Here is a 27,886-nt window from a genome sequence, read left to right on the forward strand (position 1 = left end):
ACCATCCAGCAACTGCTTTATGTTAGCTAACATGCCAGTCACCAGTCACCAGTCCACCCAGTACATAGGTGGGTTTAGTAGACAGAAGGGTCAGAAACTCCAGCTAACAACCCAGTGAAGCCTTTCTACAAACTCTGGAGGACGCAGAGTGAACATCTGCAGCAGCTCAGCTTGACTTTGACGATCATATTTCAACACAACTGTACCTGAGAGCCGAAGATTTACCGAGAAAAAATAACCAACTGACGGTGAGATGCAGTCCTGGGAAAACAACTATAACAACATCCCTGTCTCTCTCAAAAACTCTCAAACTCTCATAAACTCTGCCATCGCCACTGACTGGTGAAATGTATTCTGGGATATTTGGCTTCCTCAGTCCCAGGGTTTGAGTGAGAACAGGATTCTGGACTTTTGACAACAGCAGTTATTGGTCAACAAATAGCTTTGATGCTAACTGCTGCTAAACCACAAAGTTTCCTTTAAAATGTCTGGTTGTACAACATGTGACTCAGACAGACTGCCAGTTGTTTGAAGCTGTATTATTTTCAGTTTCCCTCAGTTTCTGTGCTAAACTCAGCGGTTCCTCTAACTGAACAAATCTGTTCCTTTAACCTTTGTGTTCTTCAGGCACATAAAATAATGCTGTTTGGATTAAAGATTAGCAACATAAAGTCAGGATTAAAGTCAGGATTATTCAGTGTGTCTGATCTTTAAGCGATACTCGATCATTGATAAACGTGATGATGACGAGACGTTTCCTCTGGTTGACAGTCAGCTGACATGTTATTATAGACATCAGGATTAGTAAAGAGGGTAATTAAAGCTTTAATAATTAAAGGTGATTGTGATGATTCATTTTGATTAGATGTTGTTACACATGCTGGTAAAAATCTGTCGTACCTGTTAGTTTCCCTGTTGGAGGCAGACAGCAGAGATATAATATCACCATCAGTATCAATACAGCAGTGATACTGTTACATTCATTATTACACTGGTGCCTTTACTAACTTCAAATAGTGAAAAATGTCAAACATGAAATAAAAATGTCACATTTGATCCTGTATCCAAAAAGGAAAATTTTATTATAAAAACACAGAAATATTTTGTACTTTCAGCTGTTTCCTCAAAACAACTGATTAACTGACTGATATGAAGCGACATGATGGAGTCTGATCTCAGTTTGATCCTTCTGTCAAAACATCTTCCTGGAAAAGAACTTGGTCTCTTTTTTTCTTATTAAACAGATGAAATTTAAATATACAAAATATCAGCTACTAAAAGCAAAAACTGCAAAAAAAAGTTTAAAATGCAAAGTGTGTTTGTAAGACTTACTGATATAGACACAGATTATAATATTTAAAGTATTTTCTTCTGGAAGTCTGTTGAGGATCTGCTGCTTAGTGTCAACAGCAGGAAGATAAAAGCTTCAATAAACAGGTTTGTTACAACGTAGTTAAGATAATATGTGACAACAGTCCTCAAGTCAAACATGTTTCCTCCTGCTCCTTCAGCTGGATGTTTGTTTTTATTCATCTGCTGAAGGAGGAAAGTTTCTCTGTTCTCACCTTTAATCTCAGTTTAACACCTGATTTGTGACGTCACAGGTGTGATGTACAGCAGTGCACAGAGGAGGAGACGTCTTGTATCCAGCAGTTCAACTCGTAAAATAAACAGTATTTGCGCATCTTAATGCAACTGAAAAGTAACTGAACTTTTTTTTGAGGAAAACACATAGAACTGAAATCTGTGTTTTCATGTTTTAAAACATCTTAACTGTTGTCATGGTGATAATAAATGCTGTGAGCTCGTTTCAGTCGTCTGTATTTTACATCTGTGTGATCTTTATGCTGCGTTCAGGGGAGTTTTTGGACGTTGTGTTTTTATGACAGAGAGCAGAGAGATGACAGGAAATGAGGTTCAGGGACGTTAATATTCATATAAACCAGTAGTTTATACTTTTCTACCTGATGTAAACTAGAATATCCTCTTTAGTCAATGAGTGGATCTTTTTTCTTGATTTAACAGCATTTGGAAGTTTCTTGTTATAACAAATTATGTTACAATGAGAGAAGTTTGTTTTAATGAGATACGTTCATTTTGTGATACGAGATAAAGTGATGTATTGTTATAATAAACATTTCTTGTTACAGAGTAATTCAGTATTTAGTAATAATGAGAGAAGTTTGTTATTATAACAGGAAACTATCTCATTAATAACATGATTAACATCTTGTTAGATCCAAAAGTTTCTTGTTATATAAAAAGCAAAGTGAATATTATTGTGTGATGTGGCAGCAGCACGCCGCCGTACTTCCCTGTTTACGGTTAATTGTCTTTCTCATATTACTTGAATGATGATGAGATGAAACGTTACTCTCTTTGATGACAGTCGACTTAGTTCGGCTGGAGTTTGAGTCCCGTCAGTCAACTGAACGAAGTTTAGTGTGAAACTGACCAGCTGCAGAACTACTGACATCTTTGTTTAAACCAGTGACTCCAGTACCTTCCACTGTACCTGTTGAGAGACGACAGCAGACTCCTGATGGCTGAACCGTCCGGATCCGTCACATCCTGCAGGAGACAGATATCACAGCGAGCAGCGATCTGCACACACAGAGAGACAGTCAGACTCACAGCGTCGTATCACTGTTACTGTGATTGGCCATGACATGTAAAATGATACTCCAAGGGACGTTGTCCTCCCTAACCAATTAACAACCAGAATGCAATATTGACATCAAGTTGGTCCAATGATAGTTTCCAGATTTCATCTTCAATTCTCTCCACTGTAAGGCAGAGTAGCAGCAGTAGATAGCTCCTTGCGTTAGCCAATGCAACAGCTGGCTTGTTGTAGCAGCCTGAAGGACTCTTTATACATCCATGGAAGAACTGTTAAGGACTGTTGTAAAGCTAATGGGAGAAATGATCTGGACTGTGCAGCGCAGCAGCAGCAGGACACTGCCAGGGAGGCTGGAGAGAGAAGCAACCGGAGAAACAACCAGGAGAGTTTGCTTGTTTGTCATTGTTGCTAATGATATCAGACTGGTTAAGCTGCAGCCATAAAGTTCTGTTAACTAACAAACAAGATGACCAACAGTCACAAATGGATGTTATGACATGAATACTTCATCTCCATGATAGAAAGAAGAAGACATCAGATAACGTGAGTCAGATACAGCTTCTCTCTCTCTGTCTCTTTGGTCGCTAATTTCATCTCTGACGGTTAAATGTCTCTGTGTGGCTGCTGTGTGAATTTATCTCCTTAACAAGAATGCAGCAGAAATCATATAATGTGTTGTGGGTAGTTTGCTTGTTGAAGTTACAGTGATCTGTCTGGACTCACTCATTCATTCATTCGGTTTTAATTGAGTGGTTGCTCAGTCACCTGTTGATGTTGTATGATTAGTGTGCAGGAGGTCTGGCTGCTTGCTTCTGACAGTTTCTTTGGTTCGTTTTTAAGCTGAGACGTATATTGAGTAATAAACTTATAGTAACTAGAATAACAAGTGTTAACTAGTGGTGTAATGGATTGTAGTTGATCCATGATCCGTACGGATCGCCCCCCACGGTTCGGCAGGCATATGAACTGCGGATTAATTGCAAAATTTAATGTCTCATTTAAGACAAAGTAAACAAACTGCTGTAAGTACAAGTCATGAAGAGACATGACTCAAATCCGTGATACAATACGAACCATGAGTTTTGTGATCCGTTGCACCCCTAGTGTTAACATATCAGCTTTGTAGACTATATTTTGTATGTCGTGCACATAGATGAGAGTGTGTAAGTCATGTATTTGATACATGCATTAATACTTTCTGATGTGAACCTACATTTTTAGATCTCTTTCTAGTATTCAGCACTGATCTGTTCCTGTATCACATTATAAGCTTTGTGGTACTTTATATATTTCTGTATACTAAGAAAATACACAGGAAACACGTGTATAAATCATGTGATATATTGTCTGTTTTTGATGAGAACATAAATCTGTTGTCACAATAGAACGATACTATAAATTTAAATTTCACTTTGTTGGTAAAATCACACATCTGAACCAGTACACGTCTAAAATGAGTTCTTCTTTGTTTAGACACATGCATATGCTAAATGTCTTTAAAGAAGCAGCCTTTACACCACTCAGGGGTTTTTGTTTGTAAAAGCAAATTGTTTTATTGGCATATAAAATTGCCCCCCACCCCTCCGATTTCATCAGGTGGGGGATGATGATGATATAGTTTGATGATATATGTTGTATGTGTCCTCCCCAATTTTTTGAGTCACCAGCCACCACTGGTGTGTGTGTGTGTGTATATATATATATATGTGTGTGTGTGTGTGTGTTCTACCCGTGTCAACGTGTGCATCACTCTGTAGTTTGCTGCTTTCTCTTGGTTGAAGTTCTGAACGTTGTAGGCACAGATCCTGAATTCTGCCGTCGCTGCTCCGACCAAGACGGTGAAGAAAAAGAAGAGAAGCAGAGGAAGACGAGGAAGATGAGGAGAGCACCACTTCATGATTGGACTGTGGAGAAAACAAAGAACACACATGTCATTAAATATTAATATGAAGCATTTGACCAACAGAAAGGAATAAAATAACAACACAGATGATGTTTTCTGGTGGAAAACGTCTACAGACAGTCAACACTGACGTTCATTCTCTGTTCAGTCACAGTCAAAGATTAAATATACATTATTGATCCCTGGAGGGTAAATTCTCATGTAGCAGCAGGAGGCTAATAAGTGAGAAAGATAAAAAACTATTTGAATGAAATAAATAAAAACAAAATAGGAAATTACAGATATTAGAGAGATGACATCAAAAAGGCTTCAGACACAATTTACGCACATTACAATACATCCAGCAGCATGTGTCAACTATGAATGAAGAAAGCACTGTGTGTGTGTGTGTGTGTGTGTGTGTGTGTATGTGTATATATATATATATATATATATATATACACATACATACACACATATACATATATATACATATATATATATATATATGATTCATAATATGTACCAGGGATACAACATTGTATATCGTATGTGTCTGTTCATATGGAGACTGTTTACCTTGTACTGTTCTATATGCAACATGATAAAACATATAATACAATATTAACAATATAGTAGTTAAATAGTATCATATAGTGATATAAGTAATATAGTGCATTGTAAAATAAAATAGTGTTAGATATGTTATTACTTTTTATATTAGTAGTAATAGTAATCATGATATATGATAAGGGACTAAAACTTTCTAATCCAACGTCTTCACAGCTGCATGCTGCATCTAGAACTGTGTTTCTGAACAATGATGCATATCTGCAGCTGGAACGTTCACCACCTGCATATGACGCAGGAGCATAAAAAGCTGAAGAGTGTGTGACAGAGTGAACAGAAACAAACTGACAGGCAGGTTTACTGTTTAACAGCCTTCAGAGACTCTTTATAACTCTCAAACTGATCCTGGTGACACAGAAAACAGATTCAACAGTTTAATCCAGTAAACAGTGAACATGTTGAGGATGTTTGGAGTCACTTAGTGAGGAGAAAACTTGTTTCTTTCATACTGTTTGTATGAAACCAGCTTTCACTGGAAGATACATTTAGCTGTAATGTTATTTATATGTTGTTTCATTGGTCTGCTGGAAGAGGAAAGTTTCTCTGAGCTCTGTCCTGAGAACGATTCTGTTCTTAGAAGTATGAAGCATTTCTACAAACGCTCTGACATTTCCTAAAGCAGTAATAGCAGTAAGAGCGTTAAGAGCTTCTGAAGATGTTTTTGGTTCCTCCTGCAGGTCGTGAAACTTGTTAATCAATCATCAGACAAGAGTTCAGACCATCCAACTCAGCTATAAACTGCATGTCAGAGTCTGTTAGGATTTGATTAATTATCTTGAACTGCAGATTAATAAAATGTCTCCAGCAGCTATCAGACAACACTGTATATTCACTCACACATGAACATCAGATGTCTGGTGTTTTTCCCAGATGGATGAACTGTGTTGTGAAATGAAACCAAACATGACACAACACAGTGAGTCAGTGACCCTTCACAGGAAAATAAATAAATAAATAAATGACACCATCAATGTTGCAAACAGGAAGAGACACGTAAGTGGAAAAATACTTAGAGACTGATTTAATCTGTCCGAGGCAGAAAGTGACGCTCACAGAAAATGTTTCTAACAAGAGAAACAAACTCATGAACCTCCAGACTGCAGCAAACAGAGGAGAATGATTAACACTTCCTTCCTGTGTGTGTGTGTGTGTGTGTGTGTGTGTGTGTGTGTGTGTGTATGTGTGTGTGTGTAGTGGGGGGAGGGGGTTAACCGCTCAGTCATTCTCAGCAGGAAGCAGATGACTGACATTAAATATTAACTCAACCTCATTCAGTTCAACAGCTTCATCGGATTATTTTCAAAGCATTAATGGGCGTTAGAGTGTGAATGTGGAGGTGACGTATGACTGTGGCTGAGTGGTTGGACTGGTCTGATGATGATGATGATGATGATGATGAGTGTGAGCATGTCCAGACCTGCAGCACTAAACCAGAGAGAGAGAGTGACAATCCTACAGCAGCAAGAACCAGTTTGTTGTGACATTTCTCCCTAAAGTTATGTTTAAAAGGAGGTTCCCAGTGTTCCCAGTGTGTTAAACCAGCAGTCAGGTGTCCATAGTAACAGTGAAAGAGGTTTTCCTCGCTGTAATCATTCCTCCTGTTCATACTGGATATTAAAAGATCCTTCAAATGTGTTTTCAATGGAAGTGATGGAGGCCAAAATCCACAGTGTGTCCACACAGTCATTTAAAGTCTGTGTGAAGCTTCTATTCAGCTTCAGCAGTCTGAGTTAGTCATATCAAGTGGATATCTGACACATTTACAGTCTTTTTAGCATCAAATTCCCTCTTTGTGTTTCCTCGGACAGTGTTTCCCTGTTGAGCTGCAGGTGGAAGTATAGTAACAAAAAGAGGAACTTTGGCACTAAAAAGACTGTAACGTTGAAAGATATCTACTTGATTTGACTCATTTGGATGCTGAAGCTTCATATTAGCTTCAGATAAACTTTTAAAACTTTTTTTTTGCACAGAAGGAGGACTGTGGATTTTGTCCTCTATCACTTCCATTGTAAGGTCATTATGAAGGGATCTTCTAATGGTCAGTATGAACAGGAGGAATGATTACAGCAAGAAAAACAGCTTTAATGTTCATTTGATGACTGTTGGTTTAAGACAGACTGGAAAACTGTGAACTCGTCCTTTAAAAAGGCAACTCCACTAATTTCATTAGCGTGTGTTAAAATAGTATATAAAGCCTTTTGATGATATCACTGATGATGTCACTTGAGTCAGCGTTCAGGCTACATGTGGGCGTGTGGAGTAAGAAGAACTGAGAACAGCAGACCTCTGGAGACCAGCACCGACACAAGTCGCACCGGGTCCAAACTCTACACAGTCTGATCGGGTCTCGTTAAGAGCTGCAAAGATTAATCCATCGACAGAGAATTAATCTCCAACTATTTTTAATAATTGAGTCGTAACTTCATTCTCTGCTCAGGACGTCATTACTTCACTGTTTCTTTACACAGCGAATAGTTGTTTGTTGACATCTAGCGCGGCTGAATGTTGTCTGTTCCATCAGAGCTGCAATGATCAGCTGATTAATCCATTAGTTGCCAACTATTTTGATAAATCAATTAATTGTTTTGAGTCATTTTTTTAAGCAGAAAAAGTCCAATTTCTCTGATTCCAGCTTCTTAAATGTGAATATTTTCTGGTTTCTTTGGTCTCTATGACAGTAAACTGAATATCTTTGAGTTGTGGACAAAACAAGACATTTGAGGACGACGTCTTTGGGAAACACTGATCAGCATTTTTCACCATTTTTTGACATTTTATGGACCAAACAATTAATCGATTAATCGTTGCAGCTCAGATTTAGAGGTCAGAAGTGAATGTAAAGGATATTAAAACAGGTTGTCAATCTTTCGCTCAGTCGGCTGCAGGTTTTATTGCTGGTGCAGGAGGTTCAGTTATTTATAGAAATTTGTGTTTGAAGCATTTAAAACATTTTTGTGATTCTAACTTTAAATTCACTCCTGGTTCTCAGTCGACCGTATCGTGGATCAGGTCTGGCTGTGACCTCTAGTCAAGGCTACATTAGCTGCTACTAGCATAACATCTGAATCTGTAGAGTTTAGTGAATCCAGTGCATTTTCAGAATAAAAGCTTGATAAAAGATGTTCATTACAATTCAAGCACTGGTGATCAAATACACCAGAAACAAACACGTTGTCCAACCACATATGAAGACTGAAGATTGACTGGTTTATATGAGTCCTGCACCAAAACCAGAGCGGCCACGTGAATTATAATTTACAGTTCCACAAATACAAGAACAGAACATCTTGAAATTCAGATGAATTGTCTCATGATGATGGACACAGTGGTGCCTTTTTCTATAAGTCTCTGCAAAACAGAAACCTCCAGATTAAAGAGCAAACTCAGCATTCAGACAACTAAAACAACTCAGGATTCTTCAACTGAAGTTTTCCTGCCCGCAGTTCTTAACTGGAGACTTTCAGACAGTTTCTCCTCAAAACACGTTCATGCTGTTATATTCTGGCTGTCATTGAACGCAGCCTCCACAGTTCTGACACTGTGAAGAGTTTCAGATGCTGTTCAACAACCCGACAGGCAGCTTGTTCAAAGCAAACTGAGACCTTTAATGCAGCTCTCATCATTTTTAAACTAAACTTCTGTCAACTCATCATTTCAAAAACGTCTTGAGCAGCTAAAGTCGCCTCCGTCTGCAGAGAAAAGGAGGCGCTGTGAGGAGCAGACTGTGTGTTGGATGTATCTTCAGGCTCCTTCACACTTTGGGATTTTGGGGCGTCTGAGACAAAAGTTGACAATCGAGAGAGAAACTTTAGTCGTCAATCTAAAACGGCGTCTCTGATCATACATCCACCACACAAAAAACAAGTTTTGCTGCTGATGACGTCTCTGCTGCGATTCACCCCAAACCCTCAAACTGACATCTGACAGTCTGACATGAAATAAACTCACACAGTTTGTTTAGTCTGTAAATGTCTTTGTCCAATTAAGAGTAAATATTGTATTTTATCAAAACTATTTTAAAAAGATGATAAATCTGATTGATGGAAAACAAGTTGGTCAAAAACATTTGGTGAATAAAGTTGTATTGCGCTTTTATTTTGAAATTTAAACTATACATCGTGTCCAGTCATGTGACTATACGAGGAAGCTTCAACTAGCAGCTGTAGATACTGGTTTTGCGATCACAGACGCACTTAATCATGAAGCTGATACTGAGGGTGACAGCAGTCCAGCAGCCCCTCCCTCGCAGGCCTGGAGGCGGTCGGACCGGTAAAGCGACTTCTGCTCAGAGTTCCAACACTCCTTCAAAACAACAGTCTGACGTCTCCACAGCAGCTCAGTCACACACACAACTTTATCTGTGTTTCAACCTTCAAGACTGAATTACAAACTGCCTTTAAGAGTCGTTCTAAAGATGAAGAAGAAGAGCAGAATACATGATTAATAGTTGTAATACTTTATAATTAGCAGAGTTGGAAAGTAACTAAGTACATTTACTCAAGTACTGTACTGATGTACAGTTGTGAGGTACTTGTACTTTACTTGAGTATTTCCATGTGATGCTATTTTCTACATTTCAGAGGGAAATATTGTACTTTCTACTCCACTACATTTATTTGACAGCTTTAGTTACTTTTCAGATGAAGATTTGACACAATGGATAATATAACAAGCTTTTAAAATACAACACATTGTTAAAGATGAAACCAGTGATCTTTGTAACGTCATTATTCCGGCTGTAGTTTGTATTGTTGTTGCACTGAAGTACATTCATTTACTGTTTAGAACGACTAAGTCCAACACTGACAGTCCAACAGTTGCTGCTAAACTCACTGAGACACAAGAACCAACCAGATCCTGAATCTGTCTGCTGGGTTCAAATCATCTGTTGTGTCTCTTAAATCCTGACAAACTATCTTCATTTATTTATGTCGCACCACAACATCCTGTTTCAACAGGAAACGCATCACATTATGAGGCGGCGTGCACTTTTACAGGTGGAACATCTTGGAGTATCTTATCTGACATTTCCTCGCCGCGCGCTTGACTCGGAAGTCGTTCCGGTCCGCCATCTTGCAAAGCTCCCCAGTTATTGGATATCAGTTATTGATCGAACGCTGCAGCTGATCAGACTGATCTGATATATCACATGATCACTGAGTGACAGATTACAGATTAAACTCAAGTGAATCACTCACAAGATTTATATTTGATTTATTTTCTGATTCAGCATCTCGTTAAAAATCTGTTAATTAGTCTGATCAACAAACGAACCATAAACAACTTTCTTCATTTATTAGAAGGTTTTTACTTTTCATGATCTGTCGTTTCCTCCGTGAACTTTTAGTAAGTCAGAGAGTCTTTCTGTCAGCAGGAAACATTTATATTTTACATCATTTATTGAGTCACAGGCTGAATCCTGAGCGTCGGGTTTGACACTCTGATCATATTCTGGGTTATTAAACCATTAATTCACATGCAGGATATCAATAAATACAGACGCAAGTAATGAATAAATAATATAAAGACTTTCTGCCAGTAGAAATGAGCAGGAAACAGCTGACTGACAGCTGATCAGTTGATGCTTCAGAGGAAAAGACGTCTCGTCTGACCATCGATGTTTTATAAAAACACATCTAAACTAAGAAGGAAGGACTCTCCGTCCGTCAGTCACTTGATTTTCTCCGCATCTGTTCATCTGATGGACTTCCTGTTTGGCGGTTGTGCTGCTGAGGAAGCAAAAAGTCGAGTGTGAAGCTGTTTGGATGAGCGATTCTTCAGCAACACCAGAGACCAAAACAAACAGCCTGATCCAAACAAACAGCACTAGTTTCTCTACAGACATGTTTCCTTGTTTCCTTTCCTCACATCCTGCATCTCTCCTTCATCCTTCGGTGGAAACATGGATTCAATCTAATAGAATCAGGATGCAGCCGGATGCTTCTGCTGCATTTAACACGACAGACGATGTAACAAACCAGCTTGTTTCTGCGTGTCAGTTAATGAATTAATATTAACGAGTTTATCTGTCACATCACAACTCAGAAACTCTGATGTGGATGTTTGACTTCATGACGGCCACTAAGTTTCACCTCTTCAACCCTCAAAAATCTGATGGATTAATTAATTTCAATCATGTTAACGATTATTTTCACAGATGAATCAGTTTGTATATAAAACGTCCAACGTCTTGTTCTGTCTGAGCAACAGTTAAATATATTCAGTTTACTGGTTTTTCACAATTGTTGCTTTAAAAAAATGACTCAAACGTTTAATTCATGAACAGAATATTTGTGATTAATATTCTGTTCATCAACTTTATTGTTGAAACTTTACAAAACTGTAAAGTTTGAAATGTCTGATGTTGAGTTTAAAGACGTGTTTGGTCTGAGAGTCTGAATGAACCAGTTTGAGTAACTTCATACTGGTTTCAACACAAGAACAGAAAAGTTTTACAAGTTTTAGAGGTCGAAGGTCATGAAGCTCCAGAGATAATAAATAATAATAAACAGGATGTATAAACTGATCCAAATACGTCTGAAGTATTTCTGTTTATTATATTTGACTTCATCTCAACAATTTATGATTTCAATAAATGGAAGAAGCTCATATCAGAGTGTGTCAGTCAGACCTGGCTGAACTTGTCTGAATGTAATAAAAACAGAGAAAATGTCACAAAAAAAAAACAAAAAAAAAACAACGAGAATCAAAAAAACACGAAACAAGAAAACAACAAACACCTGAACCAGACTCACACAGTCCTCACAAACCACTTCAAACGTTTCAACTGTCACACACACACACACACGGACCAAAAACCATTTTAACACACACACACACACACACTGAAGAAACCAGCAGCTGTTACTGGTCCAGTCCCAGTTTAGTCCAGTGTTAGTGGTTTTCTTACCTGTTCAGGTGAGCGGAGAGTCTGTTCAGGTCTGCAGCTGCAGGGTGGAGACTCAACCCGCCGCTGCTGCTGCCGCCTTACATTCTTTACACTCCTCCTCCTCTTCCTCCCCCTGCTCCTCTTCCTCCTCCTCCTCCTCCTGCTCCTCGTCCTCCTGCCGCTCCCCCCTCCCCCACCTGCTCGTCCTCCTTCTTCTTCGTGTTTATTGGCGGAACCAACGTTACAGGTGTTTACCGCCACCTGCTGTATCGGAGTGTGTAGATTCATCTATAGAAAAACAAACAAACAAACAAACAAACAACCTCTTCCCTGACCCTGCCTGTATTATATAACCAACCTACTGACTTCTGTATATTATAATAATGTTTCCCTTTATTATCGTTTCTTCTGCCAGGTGTTAATTACGTCTCTTCTAATTAATTACTGTTGTCACTGTGTTGTTATTGACTTTTTCTTTGTTCATTTATCTGCTTGTTTATTACCTTTAACACTAATATGAACAGAAACCCAACAGAACTCTCCTGAGATCTTCTCTGACTGTTTATCTGGATGATGAAGCTCTGAAAGCTGCTGAAAATATGGACAATTATCAGTCAATAAATTCTGGTATTTATATGTAACTAGAACAGGAATTTGTTCAGATGTTTGTTCACATTCATTTTAACATTGTCATGACCACTTTTAGTTGGATTTCCTCTCCTATGCCTCCGTACATTCCTCTTTGTTGATTTAATAACTTTTCTAACCTTAAATCTCTTTCTTTGACATTTTCTTGATTTAAATTCTTTCTCACCATTTTAAAAACTTGATTTTGTTTTTTCATTCCACTGAAGCACAACGTACCTTATATTCATACTGCAGCCTTAAAATGCTCTTACATGTATATATATATATATATATATATATATATATATATATATATATACATGTATAATATAATATACTGTAATAATATAACACTCAGTCTGCATAGTGAGGACTTTTACTTTTGATACTTAAAGTACAATTTGCTGATTATACTTTTTTGGGGAATTCAGGACTTTTACTTGTATCGGAGTATTTTGAGACTCCAGTATTTCTACTTTTACTTCAAGTAAAGGATCTGAATGTTTCTTCCACCACTGTTCATAACATCAGAGAGAAAAGATGCAAATCAGATATGTGAAGATACCACATTTTAAAGCATTATTCCAACCCATGACTCCATGTTTTTTATAGCTGCACCATTTCATCACATGTTAGATTTCTGGATGTCTTGTGCATCATTTTATTTATACACAATATTTACACATTCAGAGATTCTGCATTTTTGCAATGAGGGAGAAGGGGGAGATTTTGTTTTAAGGATTTCAATGAGATACTTTTAACCTTTTTGTGGTAAAAACATATTCGACAAAGTATTATTCAAGGTAGAGTATTTTATATACATCTGGAGGGAATGCAATAAAACAACAAAACAATAAAAACAGCTCCTTTATTGTCACCAAAAGATTGTTATTTAGACCCTACTCGTCTCTGATTCTTTATATGTATGGAAGCTCATCATCGCCTTAATAATTTGAATTACACTGACAACTTAATTTTCAAATGTAATCACTACTGAATACTACATGTTGAAATTTAAATACCAGTGAATTTACTCTACAGAAATATTTGACTTTGTAAACCGTCTTTCTGAATTTCACTTTGTGCATATTCACTTTCAAGCTGTTCAATTTCAAAAACTTTACTTCAAATATATATTTATTTTAGGGTTCTTACATTCAGATAGAAAATTCTGATGTTTAAAGTCGAGATTAAATGAAAAAAATACCTTCTTCTTTTTTTAACCCTTTAGATCACATCTCAGTCATATTGTACACTTATATAACAATATATGCCAAAAAAAAGCAAAAAAAAAAACAATTTCTTTGTATTTTCATATCAAAATTCAATCATGTTTTCCTTCTGTAAAACAAAATATAACGTGTGCTTACATAGGTTTGAACCAACCAGTTTCAATATATATAATAATATCGTGACATCCAGCCGTCAATCAACCCTCAACTTTTAGCGGCACAGAGCTGAGATTCATTACGACACGTCCACTTTTCAACGTTCAAATCAGATTCCTCTAAATGTTACGTCCTGTCTGTCCTGTTTCACTCAGAAATACATCACAATACAGAGGTTAGATACTCTAGTTGCTCTGTGTCAGTCAGCTTAATTAACATCTAAAAATTCAAGTCAAGTCAAATTTAAATTTAAAATGTAAAATTCAGATGTGAACATCCTGTTCTTTAGCGTCCCGGATGATCAGATCTGAATTTTACATTTTGAATTTGACCCATGGACTGTATATAAATATGGACGTATTCACCATGACGTCACCCGTTGGTTTGCGAACTGCCATTTTGAAGCCTCGAGTGTAGAGATTTGACCATCGCCATCTTGGATTTGGCCGTCGCCATGTTTGATTTTTGGAGCCAGAAGTGACCATAGTTGGACGAGAGCGTTGAGCTGACCATAGCACTAGCTGCTAGCTTGGTTAGCACGGTGCATTTACAATCTATGCTTAACGGTGATCATGCTAATGCTAATGCTAATTTTCGCCAGTGAAAACAGGCCTAAAACCGTTAAAGCAAAATGTACACACCGGAAAAACTGATCATCCGACTCACTGATTGGTCTTTTATTAAAACCAAACGCTAAACAAGACGTTTTTTAAGTGACCACAAAGTTCAACTAACTTCAGTGAACTGAAAACACAATAATAAATAGCAACAGCTAGGCCTATACGCAATGGTTACGTTACGTAAGCAACGTCGTCGCCATGGTAGTGCCTTGTCAATCACAACGTAGCCACGCCCTAAAGCAAACCCTGCTTTATCGTCAAATTTAAATTAAATGGGACCATAATTTACAAAATGAACATCATGCTGTATTGAAGAAGACGTGAAACTAGTGATTGAGACCATAAACTCATTAGGAAACAGTTCACTGAGGTAATAAATCAAGAGAGGGGTAGTAGAGTCATTTTCTCATAGACTTCCATACAATCGGACTTCTTTTTGCAGCCAGTGGAGTCGCCCCCTGCTGGCCGTTAGAGAGAATGCAGGTTTTTGGCGCTTCCGCATTGGCTTCATTTTTCAGCCCATGAGGTTGCCGCTTGATTTGACCAAGCGTAATTTTCTATCTGAATGTGAGAACCCTAAAATAAATATCAACTGGAAATAAAGTTTTTGAAATTGAACAACTTGAAAGTGACATCAGACCACATAAATTCAGAAAATTCAGGTTTTCAAAGTTAAATATTTCAGTGCAATACATTTCAACATTCAATTTAAATCTCAACATGTAGTATTCAGCAGTTATTTCATTTTAAACTGCAGTATTCAGTTGCTGATGTACATTATTAAGGCAGTGATGAACTTCCATACACAGCGTGTCCTCGCCGCCCCCTGCTGGACGCAGCGGAACACTGCAGCCTCCCGGGCCGCCTCCTCCCGCAGGCTGCAGCCGGGGACGCGTCCAGGAGTCGGGATACAGCGACAGGACGGTCCAGCCTGACGTCTACACCCGCCCGGAGCTTCAGGCTGTAACTTACACCCACCGAGCCGAGATGGAGAAACAGGAGCGGGGACAGTGAGCTTCAGCTCCGGGGTGAGTTTATCCCAAAACACGGAGCGATAAATGAATCAACAGCCGCAACTCAGCGACTGGAAACAAACTTGTTAGCTTGTTGGCTAACTTTGCGGTGATGTGAGCTAACGGTTTTAGCCATTATTCAGTCATCTGTGTGAGGACACGGTGACAGAAACAGGCTTTAAACTGTTTAGTTTAGTTTGACATTTAAACTTTAATGTCGAGGAGCTGAGATGGTTCAACAGCAGCCGGACAGTTATTAGCAACAAGCTGCGGGTGAGTTGTCCAAACCCGGAGAGCTAATTTAGCTTCACGTTACTGTTGTCGGTAACGTGTCAAACAACCGACTGTAAACACCAGATAACGAAGCTGCAGCTTCACAACATCTCATCCACAGAGTCGCTGCCTCACCTGAAGCTCACCTGGAAACTTATTTATCCAACAGAGCTGGAAAGTAACTAAGTACATTTACTCAAGTACTGTATTTTAGTACAGTTTTGAGGTACTTGTACTTTACTTGAGTATTTCCATGTGATGCTACTTTCTACATTTCAGAGGGAAATATTGTACTTTCTACTCCACTACATTTATTTGACAGCTTTAGTTACTTTTCAGATGAAGATTTGACACAATGGATAATATAACAAGCTTTTAAAATACAACACATTGTTAAAGATGAAACCAGTGGTTTCCAACCTTTTTGTCTTTTGACGTCTTACAAAAAGCAGTGTGTAGTCGGGGTCACATTTCACATGTCTATGAGTTGTTAACAGCTCCACCAAATAGTGATTTTTCCCTCTAAACTTCTCACATGCTTTCATTTCAATAAATGTTCAAATGATCCAATATTTCAGCAAAAATCAAAGATTAGAGAAAAAGTCCAAAAACTGAAAACAGATTTGTGTATCAGAACTTTGTTTTTTCTTCTTTCCTCTCCCATTAATCATCTCACCACCCCTCACATTTATCTGCTGACCCTTTGGAGGGGCCCGACCCCTAGGTTGGGAACCACTGGACTAAACTAGCTAACTGTATATAAAGTAGTGTAAACTAGCTCCACCTCCAGCAGCTACAACAGTAACATGCTGCTCTAACACTGATGCTTCACTATTAATAATCTAATGATGTCATATATAATAATATATCAGTCAGAGGGACCAAACCACTACTTTTACTGCAATACTTTAACTACATCAAGCTCATAATACTTATGTACTTTTACTGCAATACTTTAACTACATCAAGCTCATAATACTTATGTACTTTTACTGCAATACTTTAACTACATCAAGCTCATAATACTTATGTACTTTTACTGCAATACTTTAACTACATCAAGCTCATAATACTTATGTACTTTTACTGCAATACTTTAACTACATCAAGCTCATAATACTTATGTACTTTTACTGCAATACTTTAACTACATCAAGCTCATAATACTTATGTACTTTTACTGCAATACTTTAACTACATCAAGCTCATAATACTTATGTACTTTTACTGCAGTAAAGTACTTCTTCCTGCTTCAGAAGTAATTTTTTTGAAAATGATCTTCTGGGTTTTTCAAAGATCGTCAGTAATTTAGTGATTTTCTGTTCACTATCAACTCTTAATCCACAACAAGGACATTTTATAATTGTTTTATAACATGCAGCTCTTTGTCAAATATTTCTTATGTGTAATAGTGTGCAAATAAAGTTAATTAGTAATTAGTTTTTGGAACAAATAGCCAGTAAATCATTAAAAAATAAGAGTTATGTATAAAATCAAATCATTTTCTCTCCTGACTGAATTGTTTAATTAGTCGTCAGTTCTTCACTCTGCAGAGCTTCGGGTCTGTTTAGTCAGCGAGCTGGAGGGAAGATAAACTCCGCTGATGTCTTCCAGATGTTTGTCTTCCCTAAACGGAGACACCTGATGTGTGTGTGTGTGACTGTAGGAAGCTCTCAGCCTCCGCAGACCGAAGCCTCGCCGTGGTTGTTTCCTGGCTGCAGGCTGACGGAGCAAAACGCTGCATTATTAATGTGTGACATGATTTCCATTCAGAGCGTCTGCCGGCGCCTGAAACCGGAGCCGAGTCCACCTGCTGGTTCACATGTAGACCAGCGAGCAGATACTGAGCTCAGGTCTTAGTCTGAGAAGTACTCGGATACTTTACTGCAGTATTATGAGTTTGATGTATTTCAAGTATTGCAACTGTTTATTCATCTTCTCGTCATCTTCAGGTCCTTCCTCGTCTTCGAGGTGGGCCGGGTTTTGCGTCATGGCGTCCCGGCTGCTGGACCGTCTGAAGCGCTCGCTGTTTAAAGACGGGCAGGGGGCGGGACCCGAACAGGAAGCCGGAGGCGGACAGGAAGAGGAGGAGGAGGAGGAGGTGGTAGATGAGGACCGCTGGGAGGCGGAGCTGGAGGAGGAGGAGGAGTGCGTGACGGAGAGGCTCGGGGGGACGCTGTGCTTCGACAGCGCGGGAGGAGGAGGAGGAGGAGGAGGAGGGGTGGAGGACGGAGCGGAGGGCGAAGGGTCGGGGCTGGACAGTGACTCCGACTTCCTGGGAGAGTCGATGGAGGAGGGGCTTAGCAGCACAGGTGAGGTGACGCTCTGCTCGTTAACAGGTCGGCAGGTCGTTTTCTCTTCCTAAAGCTGACTCAGCAAAACCTCTTTAACCATCTGCCAATTAATCAATCAACCATCAGAGAATTAATCAGCAATTATTTTGATAATTGATTAATTAAGTCAGAGACTTTGCTGATTTTCCTTCATTAAACTAAATTAAATACAGAGGTTTGATGACATCACGGCGGGCTGTCACAGACACAAGAGAAACCAGGAAATATTCATGTTTAAGATGCTGAAAATGAAGAATTTTAGCTTTTTTTTCTCAAAGAATGACTCATGTTATGCAGCTCTGCGTGTCATGAGTTGCTGGTTTTGGGGTCGATCGATGCCGCCTGCTCATGAGACTCAATAACGAGACCTGAGAGTCAAAAGAAGAACTTACTGCTGCGAATGAAAACCTGATAAAACAGGTCGCTCATCATTTAAGAGGAACTGAGAAAAACACACGGCTGCAGCTGTAAACAACGTCTCACTGCAACATTCAACCTGATTATTAGAGTTTCTTTCATCATGTTCATAAATCAGAACAGACGGTTTACATGCAGCCGGTCCGTTGGATCTACACAACGTATCTGTGACTCTGATCACAAATCATGTTTGTGAAGAAGGACAAAAACGTCTTGTGTACATATTATTACTTCCATAGTGGACTGATAAACACCAGACATATAAATACAGTATATTGACAATAACACCTCAGACATGAGGTATATACATGTCAGTATTTATGTCTAATGTCTCTTTATTAACATTACGTTTATATTCTGATGGAAGACAAACTGTCTGTGTCTGTTTTGTACTACAGGCGTCAGCTGACTCATGTTAAATGACACTGAGTGACTGTGTGACACTTCAGATATGAAGCATCTTCTATTTATAGGTGATGTTACACCGTCCCAACTCTCACCTGGACAAACAACAGCAGAGAGACTCCCAGGCTGCTGCTGATGTACCATATATGTATATATATATATATATATATATATATAAATGATGAATTTTATTCAAGTCATTACTTCCCTATAGATTAATCATTGATCATCCTTCTGTTGTTTAATAATGATCATTGACGATGTTTCCTCAGGTGTCAACAGTGTCGTCATAGACGCAGTTCGGCCGTTGTCTCGCGCTACTCTGCTAATAAAGTTACATTTGTTTTTATTTGTCACGTTCTTCTTTTGTCTTGTCCGGAGGGGAAAGTAAATTTCTCTCCGTCTCGCTGAGCAGATGAATGTTAATGTAACATTCAGAGACAACCAGAGATCAGTAAACAGCAGAAAGTTCATCAATATATAAAAGAGCAGCAGTTCTCAGTGTTTCAGCTCCATGTAGAGAAAAGCAGCTGATCTGACTTTATAACTACGATTAAACAGACTCAGTCACATGACCCGTCAGTCACATGATCCGTCTGTCACCTGTCTCGTGCAGACACCAGTTCTGTGGGCGTGTCTCCAGTTGGCCCCTCCCCCTCCTCCCTGCTGACGCGGCAGCTTCAGGAGAGCTGGAGGAACCTGCGTGGGCTCAGCGGAGGAGGAAGCCCCGCCCCCGCCGGGCGGCGGCAGACAGACAGTTTGTTATTCGAGGTGACGGACGCCAGTGTGGTGCAAGATGGCTCCTCCAAATATGTGGTGAGTTCAGACGATCAGAATCATACAGGAAGTACTGAAGAAAACTTAGAAAACATTTAATATTTTGAGAAAAGTCATAATATTATAGAACAATAATAATAATAATTATGATAATAATAATAATGATAATAATAATAATGATAATAATAATAATGATAATAATAACTTTATTTATATAGAACTTTTCTAAACAAATGTTGCAAAGTGCTTCACAAGTTAATAAAAACAAAATAAAATCCAGTAAAAACTGATACAAATAAAACAAATATGTAAATGCATGAATACATATCTACACAGAAACATAAATATACTGCACACACACACACACACACACACTCTGAACACTGGTGCATTATGGGAACATCATCCTATCAAAGAAGCTTTTTAACTGTTTTAAGACTCGGACGTCTGCAGGAAGATACAGATGTAGTTTATACTTTTATAAAAATTACATAAAATTATAAAATAATGCTCTAATTTTACAAGGAAAAGTTGTGATATTATTATTATTATTATTATTATTATTATTATTATTATTATTATAATATGATGAAAAATTACAAGATTATGAGATAAAATCATAATGTTTCTAAGAAAAAGTTTCCAGAAGGTCAAAATTTAAAAATATAAAGTATTTCTAGAAAAAAAGTGATATTACAAGATAAATTATAATGTTATGAGAAAAAGTTGAATTCATAATTCTATAAAATATAATTATAATAAACAACAGAAAAGTCATATTAACAAACAAAACTGAAGTTTTACAAGAAAAATTCAGCTTTGAGAACAAAATGTTAAATTACACGTATTTACACTTTGAGTGTTTTTCAGTTTGTGCTCCGTGTGTTTGTTCTTCTTCTTGTGGGTCATAAACACTAAATTATCCTCGTAGAAGTTTAGAGATGCAGCGAAGTCGTTCCTGTTCACCACAGTGAACCTCGTCTGATTAAGTTGTTCCTCTAGATTATTCTGGACTTACAGGTGTTACAGATTTTTTAGTCTTCTTCAGTCACGCTGGTGTGTGTGTGGTTGTACCGTCAGTGCTGCAGCAGCTGTGTGTGTGACGTGAACCGTAGTGCACAGCTGGATAAGTGAAAGGTTTGACCTTCTGTTGGAGGACAGAAGTCTTTAGGATTCGTCCTCTGAGGAACATGAATGTTGAGATGTTTCAGACCAGCAGGTGGTGCTGCTGCTGGTTCTGGACTCAGGATCAGTTGTGTCTTGTGTCTCTCCAGCTGTACACCGTCCATGTGATCCAGTCCGGCGGCAGCGATAAGACTCCGGCCATCATCACCCGCCGGTACTCCGACTTCCAGCGCCTCCACGCCACGCTGCGCCGTAACCATGGAGACCAGATGGAGCGTGTTTGTTTCCCACGTAAGTACAGGTTACGTCATCTGTCCGAACGTCAAACCTCGATGCTGTTATCAATAAATGTGGGAGGGAAACAACAATTAATATGTTGATTATTTTCTTCATTAACTGATCAGTTGTTTGGTCCATAAAATGTCAGAAAATGTTGAAATCAATGTTTCCTAAAGATGATTATGATTGTCCACAACACAAAGATCTTCAGTTTACTGTCATAGAGACCAAAGAAACCAGAAAATATTCACATTTAAGAAGATGGAATCAGAGAAATTGGATATTTTTAAAAAAAAAAAAGACTCAAAACAATTAATCAATTATGAGAATAGTTGGTGATTAATGTAATAATTTGGCTAATCAATAATCGACTAATGGTTGCAGCTCTAGAGGGGAACGTCAAGGTGTTTCCGCTCCTCTTCCTGCTTCCTGTTTATCGCAGCAGTTATTGAAACTTCCTGTTTGAATCCTCGTAGGAAAGAAGCTGCGTCGGAACTTCACGGCGGAGACGATCGCCAAGCGGAGCCGAGCGTTCGAACAGTACCTGTCTCACCTGTGCTCCCTGTCCGCCCTGCGGGGGGCGCTGTGCGTCCGCCAGTTCTTCTACCTGAGCGACCTGCAGACCGGACAGCTGCTCATCAGGTAACAACACATCATCGTCGGCGTACGGTCGGAGATGAATCTGACATTCAACCGGTACAATAATCCAAAACATGTCAGAAAATAATCGGAACATTAATGATCATTTTGTTAATGTAAAGGTAGAGAACATTAGCCTGTTAAACTTCCCAAAATATGTGGAATCTTTTTTTCCATTTAACTCATAAAGTAGAAACTTTCATCTGAACTCAAGAAGCGTCACAAGACCCCGAATTCTGTCCCTTCATGGTACCGATTCAGAGCTACCAGATATCAAAACATGAGCTCCATGTCTCAATAATAAAGTAGGAAACCATGTTGTTGTCTAGTAAAAGATCAGATCTGAACCAGTAAGAATCCAGAGTGTTTTTATCTTCAGTTCCTCTGTTTTGTGCTGAAAGAAGAAACCAGGAGTGAAACGAGCAAAATGGTTTTTGTCATGTGAGCAGTTCTGCCTCTCTGATGTCACAGCAGACGTTACTGTGGAGAAAAAAAACTGTATCAAATGTAAAAAAAACACCAAAAAACTATTAAAGAGGATTAAAGAGACTAAAGAAACCAGAAAATATTCACATTTAAGAAGCTTTAATCAGAGAATTTGGTCTTTTTATTCTTAAAAAAATGACTCAAAACCGTTCTCTCTGATGTTACATTTATTCTGTTCTCACTCTTTTTTTTATTTTCTTGCACAGTAAGGAACCGATAGTCAGTATTGATACCAGATCAATTAGCAGTGTTAGCAGTATCCGTCCTGCTCTGGGAGGACAACTGAAACTAAAAAGCTGATCGTTTACAATAAATTACTTTCTTTTGACATTAAAATAACAATAAATTATAGGGATGCACGATATTATCGGCACATCATCGAGCTCTAAAATGAAATATCAGCATATCGGATATATCAGCAGATCCAATATTGTGCATCCCTAATAAATCATATTTGAACCTTTGACCTGTAAATATAAAGTTTATATATGTTTAGTGTGTTTGCTTCTGAATAATTTGGTAAATAAATATAAAGACTTTCTAGTTTTTCAAGTCTTGTATCTTCAGAGTTTGTCTTGTCTCGTTGAGGGTGGGACGTTACCAGGAGGCCTTGGGTCCGCTGCTCAACGCCAAGAGACTGCAACACAAACTGGGCTGGGCGAGTTACTATGACAACCAGGCTCAGACCCCACCCCCGGCCTCCTCCCATTGGTTCTTCACTCTGGTGGGGCTGTCATGCTGTTTCCAGGAAGTGGACCAGCTGGAAGAGGCTCGGGATCACTGTGACCACGCCCTCCGTGTCCTAACCCCGCCCACTCCGCCGCCGCCAGAGACTCACAGCGGCACAGCAGAGGACAAGCCCCTCCCACAGTCTGACGCCTCACAGGCGCACGTGGACAGGCCACACCCCCTCCTGTTGCCGCTGTTACGGGCGGTGGTCCGGCTGTCGTGGCAGACGGGGAAAGACAAGCGGCAGTGGGAGGAGCTTCTGCAACAGCTGGAGGAGCAGAGGGCGGGGCTAGACAATCAGCCAACCGTCAAAGAGTTCCTGGTCAAACACAACCTGCAGGAAGGCGAGGGGGAGGGCTAAACACACACACACACACACGGCGAGTACAATCACTATCCTACGACGGGCGCGTCACGACCAGTTCAGAGAATAAAGTTGGAATATTTAGAGGAAAAAGTCGTAATCTGAGAAAAAAAAATTAATATTTCAAGAAAAAGTCAAATATTTTGTGAATAAAGTAACAAAGTATTTAAAAAAAATGCTGCTTTGAGAAGAAAATGTCAGCTTCTGATTGGACGGTGCAGATCTGATTATATGTTCTTATATAATGTTTAATTTTCTTAACAAAATTATCACATTTATTAGACGGCTACATCCTTTATTATTATTATATATCTCATAATATTATGACTTTTTCTCCAAATATTTCAACTTAATTCTCTTAAGTCTCATTTTTTTAATCCAAACGTGTCTGATATTCTGATATTCACTATGCATCATTTATTCAATCCTACTTTTAGAGCCTGAAACCGGCTCAGCGACGCTCTGATGAGGTTTTTTCCTGCTTTATTCCAAAGTGCGAGTTGCAGCTCTGACTGCACGATAATCCTAAAAAAAAAATAATCCCGGAGCCGTATTCACTGATAGCATTAATTTGAGAGTTGGTTTTTAGAAATGTGTGACAGGAAAACATCTCAGCACTTAGAGAACCTTCAGCGTCGGGATGATGGTTAGAATAAAGACTTTGTGTTTGATCTGAGCCAGTAAAACCAGTTTAACAGACACAGACTGACTCCACCGGTGAGGTTTCTAGTTTTTGACCAATAGAAACATTCATGTCGGTTTCTCAGTGAACACGACGGTGGAAATATTAAAAAGTTAAAGTAACAATCTCAAAGATCTTCGTTCTCTCTGGCGGCGCCGTGTGGCGGTGAACGGTAACTGCAGGTCTGTTTTTGGACAGTTATTCAAATGAAATCTTTGAGATTATTACTTTAAAGTATATTTTCAAGCAAATTTCTGGATTCCTCTAAACCCTCCGTCACTCTGAAGCTGGATTTATTAACAGATTTTGCTGTTTTTTATCTTTTAGACACAAATCGAGACCAAAACAACTGTGATTGGTCAGTTTAGGCTGTTTGTGTTGATGCTGGTGGAGATCGTTGAGAGTGAAGATATTTAACAATATTTTTTATTGATTTTTAAAACAGTGAAACAGAGTTTACAGGCCTCAGTAGACGGGTTACCCCTGAATTCCTCCGGGACCGCTCTGACGCGACTGCCGGAGCTGATCACGGCCCCTTGATGCCACCGGCGCGCCGCCGGCGCGTTGCAGAAGCGTCCCAGAAGCGTCCCAGAAGCGGCTCTCCGCTCTGCTGCGCTAAAGATAGGCGCCTCGTCTTATTTTTTTATGGAAGCCGCGTCAAGCAGCACAGAGCGGATCGAAGCTGGACAGGAAGTCAGACACAGAAACAGCATTGAGCGTCCGGTATATTTTCAAAATAAAACTTCCCGTGCAGACTCCTGGTCGTATATCAACAATAAACATAATTAAGTTTCTGAATGCGGCACAAACATCTTTGATTTTAGGGACAAAAATGATTTTATTGCACTTTTTTCAATCATGAATCAGCATGTTGTCTGCATGTTTCCAGGATGTAACAGTCAGTTCAGGATCAGGAGGTTCCTGGTGGTAAATATGTGTTTTTACATGGATGCGGTTGCTATGGAGACCTGTGGTTTCACTGGTTCTGCTGGATAAGGGACAAAAATAGATGTGAAGACTTGATTTTACATCAGCAGCAAAGAGGTTTTTGTTTCTGATGTGGAATCAATAAAATAATTGATAAGGGACGAGACAAAGTTATTAGCACATTAACCTTCACGCAGGGAAAAACTCTACAGCGATGAATTAGATCAATATATAGTTACAGACTATGCACATGTACAGATTTATGCACTAATCATGTCGATGAGTGTTCAAGCTGCTGATTGGAGGAAACTGTTCACATCATCAATCAATCATAAAAATGTGATAATTGATTTGTTTTGGGTTCAGATATCTTCCAGCGTCCAGCTGAGAGCACTACTCACATATAACGCTCTGCACAGTTTATATTCAGCCGCAGCTCTGTTACTTCCTGCTTCTTCTTCTTCTTCTCTGCTTCCTGTAACTGGACTGATGAGAGCTGGACGTAGATGTTTGTTTACAAAACAATATATATTTTTTTCTTCTGCTGATCATTGCGGAGCTTCAATGAACTGTAGCTGCTGTTGAAGTGATGAAACCGGTTTATAGTTTGATGCTCTGACATGAGTCACATGACGTGTTTCAGCCCGAGATGATCGTTTCTCTCCCGGCGGGACGCAGATGTTTTATCCTCCAGTCTTTCCCTCAGTGTTTCCTGTTTGTCTCCACCTCATTAACAAATAATAGAAGCAAAATTTCCTCCTTAAAAATGTGGATTTTCTGATTTCTGATATCAATATTTCACTATTTGTTGCTCAAGAAAACCCAAATCATTCAATATTTGCCCAAAATAATGTTTCTACTAATCAGACACAAACAGAAACCTCAAACCTTATTTAGCATTTATAATCATTTATAAACATTAATAAATGGTTATAACTCACTATAATGTAGTTATAAACAGCTGTGAGGCTGCATTATAAACATATGAATACAAATATAGTAAAACAAAATGTAATAAATAGCAGATATATTGTTGAGTATTTGTTGTAACTACATTCTGGTGAGTTATAAACATTCAGCTTTTCATTTACCGCTGCCTGCTTGTGAAATGTTTTTGCTTTAAAGGTTTACATCACGTTACTTAAAGACATTTTCATCATTGAAACTATTTGAAATGCAGTTTGAGCTCCGTCATGTTTTTTTTTAAAAAAGATGTTTATTTCAAAATGACACAAATATCATCTTCTTCTATCAAACTTCAGCACGTTCACCTGTTTGCTGAAACCGTTCAGACCTTCAGACATCGAGGTGAAACTGGTGTGAAACTGGTGTGAAACTGGTGTGAAACTGGTGGAAACGCAGCCTCTCCGTCATGTCTAGACTCTTTTTTTTTTAAATGTGGATTGAAGTGTAGCAGCGCTGCTTCATAGAGCTATATACAAGTATATTTTTAAGTGTATTTTATGGAATAAATCTGTTACAAACTCCAGATCTGTCTTCTTTCTTTTATTTCTCCAGTATTTTACAACACAGCAGAGAATCACGGAAACTGGTTTTTACATCAGACTGGTGTTTAGAGAACGTTGGACTGGACTGAAGATTGAATTGAATTGTTGAACAGTTTGGTTTCACTGAGATAATCTGTTAGATTCTATCATTTATCTTTTACATTTAAAGAATAATTCTGCTGATTTTCTATATTTGACAACAATGAACTGATCTACTAACAAGTATTTGTCCTTTACGTCCAGTGCCAACGCAGGAAGTAACGTCCTTCATGTCTGACGCAGGAGACCAGAGTTCACGTCCCATCACACACCTCAACACAACCTTCCCTTCACCTGAACCAAGTGTTTTTATCTGTGTAACCCTAGTTTCCATAGCAACAATCTTTCCCCAACAGTAAAGGATCATTCAACAACATGTCAACAAATCCAAACCAACAATGAACTGATCTACTAACCAGTACTGTGTTTGTATCAAAGCTGCACTGGGTCACATGATCCTTCATCACGTTAGTTTGTTTAGAAACGGCTCCAAAGACTAATAACAGCATCATGTTTTCAGTCTCCAGAGAGCAGTTCAGTGTACGGCAGACGCTACTGAGCATGTGCAGGAACGTGGTTTTGTTTACAGCTTGTTGTGCTGCAGATAAACAACCTCTGACTGAGAAACTTACAGTGTCGTCGAAGGTTTTTCACTCATTGACGTGTTTTTAATCAGACGGTTGACCAAAAGTCGTTACTGTGTTCAGAAATGAAAGAATCAGTATTGTGATGATGTGACCTTGTTCTTTAAGGATGTTTTACCTTTTATCAACTGACAGTTTATGATAAGTTGACATTACAGGAAAAAGACATCAGTCATTTCAACAACAGATTATTATTATTATTATTATTATTATTATTATTATTATTATTATTATTTCAGACATTCTGACTCGTTAAAGCAGGAAGAGCACAGCTGTAAACAACAACAACAACAACGATGGCTCCCAGTCAGGCATGTTATAACTTCTGTTATTTTTGTCCAACAGCTGTAATGTCACATGGTCACCAGCAGAGGTCGCCCTGCTTCAGCACATCATCATCATCATCAGTTTTACTGTCAGATTCCTCGAGTGAGACGTTGGAACAAACTAAATATTTTATTATTTACTGAACTAGAAGCTTCACTGCCTTCAATGTTTCTGTTCATGTGACAATAAAAGCTCTTGAATATCTTTGTGGAGACATTTCTAGAAATATTAACGCACCTTTTCAGACAAATGTGATGGCGAAC

At 38.7% G+C, this 27,886-nt stretch overlaps 2 protein-coding genes across 5 annotated transcripts in view; one reads left to right on the forward strand and one right to left on the reverse strand.

Annotated features, from left to right (window-relative positions):
• Positions 1 to 12,163, reverse strand: part of LOC121896277 (deoxyribonuclease-1-like 2) — a 17,459-nt gene extending 5,296 nt beyond the window's left edge. Inside the window, exons 1-4 of one of the 3 annotated variants that reach the window (XM_042410078.1) lie at positions 12,043 to 12,163; positions 4,350 to 4,524; positions 2,516 to 2,604; positions 901 to 912 (exon numbers count right to left, since the gene is read on the reverse strand). In XM_042410078.1, the coding sequence (XP_042266012.1) occupies positions 901 to 912; positions 2,516 to 2,604; positions 4,350 to 4,517 (269 nt within the window). In that variant the 5' untranslated portion in view covers positions 4,518 to 4,524; positions 12,043 to 12,163. Of the gene's footprint in view, positions 1 to 900; positions 913 to 2,503; positions 2,605 to 4,349; positions 4,525 to 12,042 lie in introns of all 3 variants that reach the window. The other 2 variants (XM_042410079.1, XM_042410077.1) reach the window with 2 other exon arrangements.
• Positions 12,164 to 15,488: 3,325 nt separating this feature from the next.
• Positions 15,489 to 27,717, forward strand: snx21 (sorting nexin family member 21). 2 transcript variants are annotated; one of them, XM_042410060.1, is made up of 7 exons: positions 15,489 to 15,684; positions 17,895 to 18,254; positions 19,714 to 19,913; positions 21,149 to 21,290; positions 21,755 to 21,920; positions 22,992 to 23,512; positions 27,642 to 27,717. In XM_042410060.1, exons 2-6 carry the CDS (start codon positions 17,933 to 17,935, stop codon positions 23,491 to 23,493), a joined length of 1,332 nt encoding a protein of 443 aa, XP_042265994.1. In that variant the 5' UTR covers positions 15,489 to 15,684; positions 17,895 to 17,932; the 3' UTR covers positions 23,494 to 23,512; positions 27,642 to 27,717. The 2 variants fall into 2 exon arrangements, with proteins under 2 accessions (XP_042265994.1, XP_042265993.1); XM_042410059.1 differs by lacking the exon at positions 27,642 to 27,717 and having other exon boundaries at positions 15,490 to 15,684; positions 22,992 to 24,758.
• Positions 27,718 to 27,886: the final 169 nt, after the last annotated feature.

This window comes from Thunnus maccoyii, chromosome 4 (assembly GCF_910596095.1).
Source record: "Thunnus maccoyii chromosome 4, fThuMac1.1, whole genome shotgun sequence".
NCBI lineage: Eukaryota > Metazoa > Chordata > Actinopteri > Scombriformes > Scombridae > Thunnus > Thunnus maccoyii.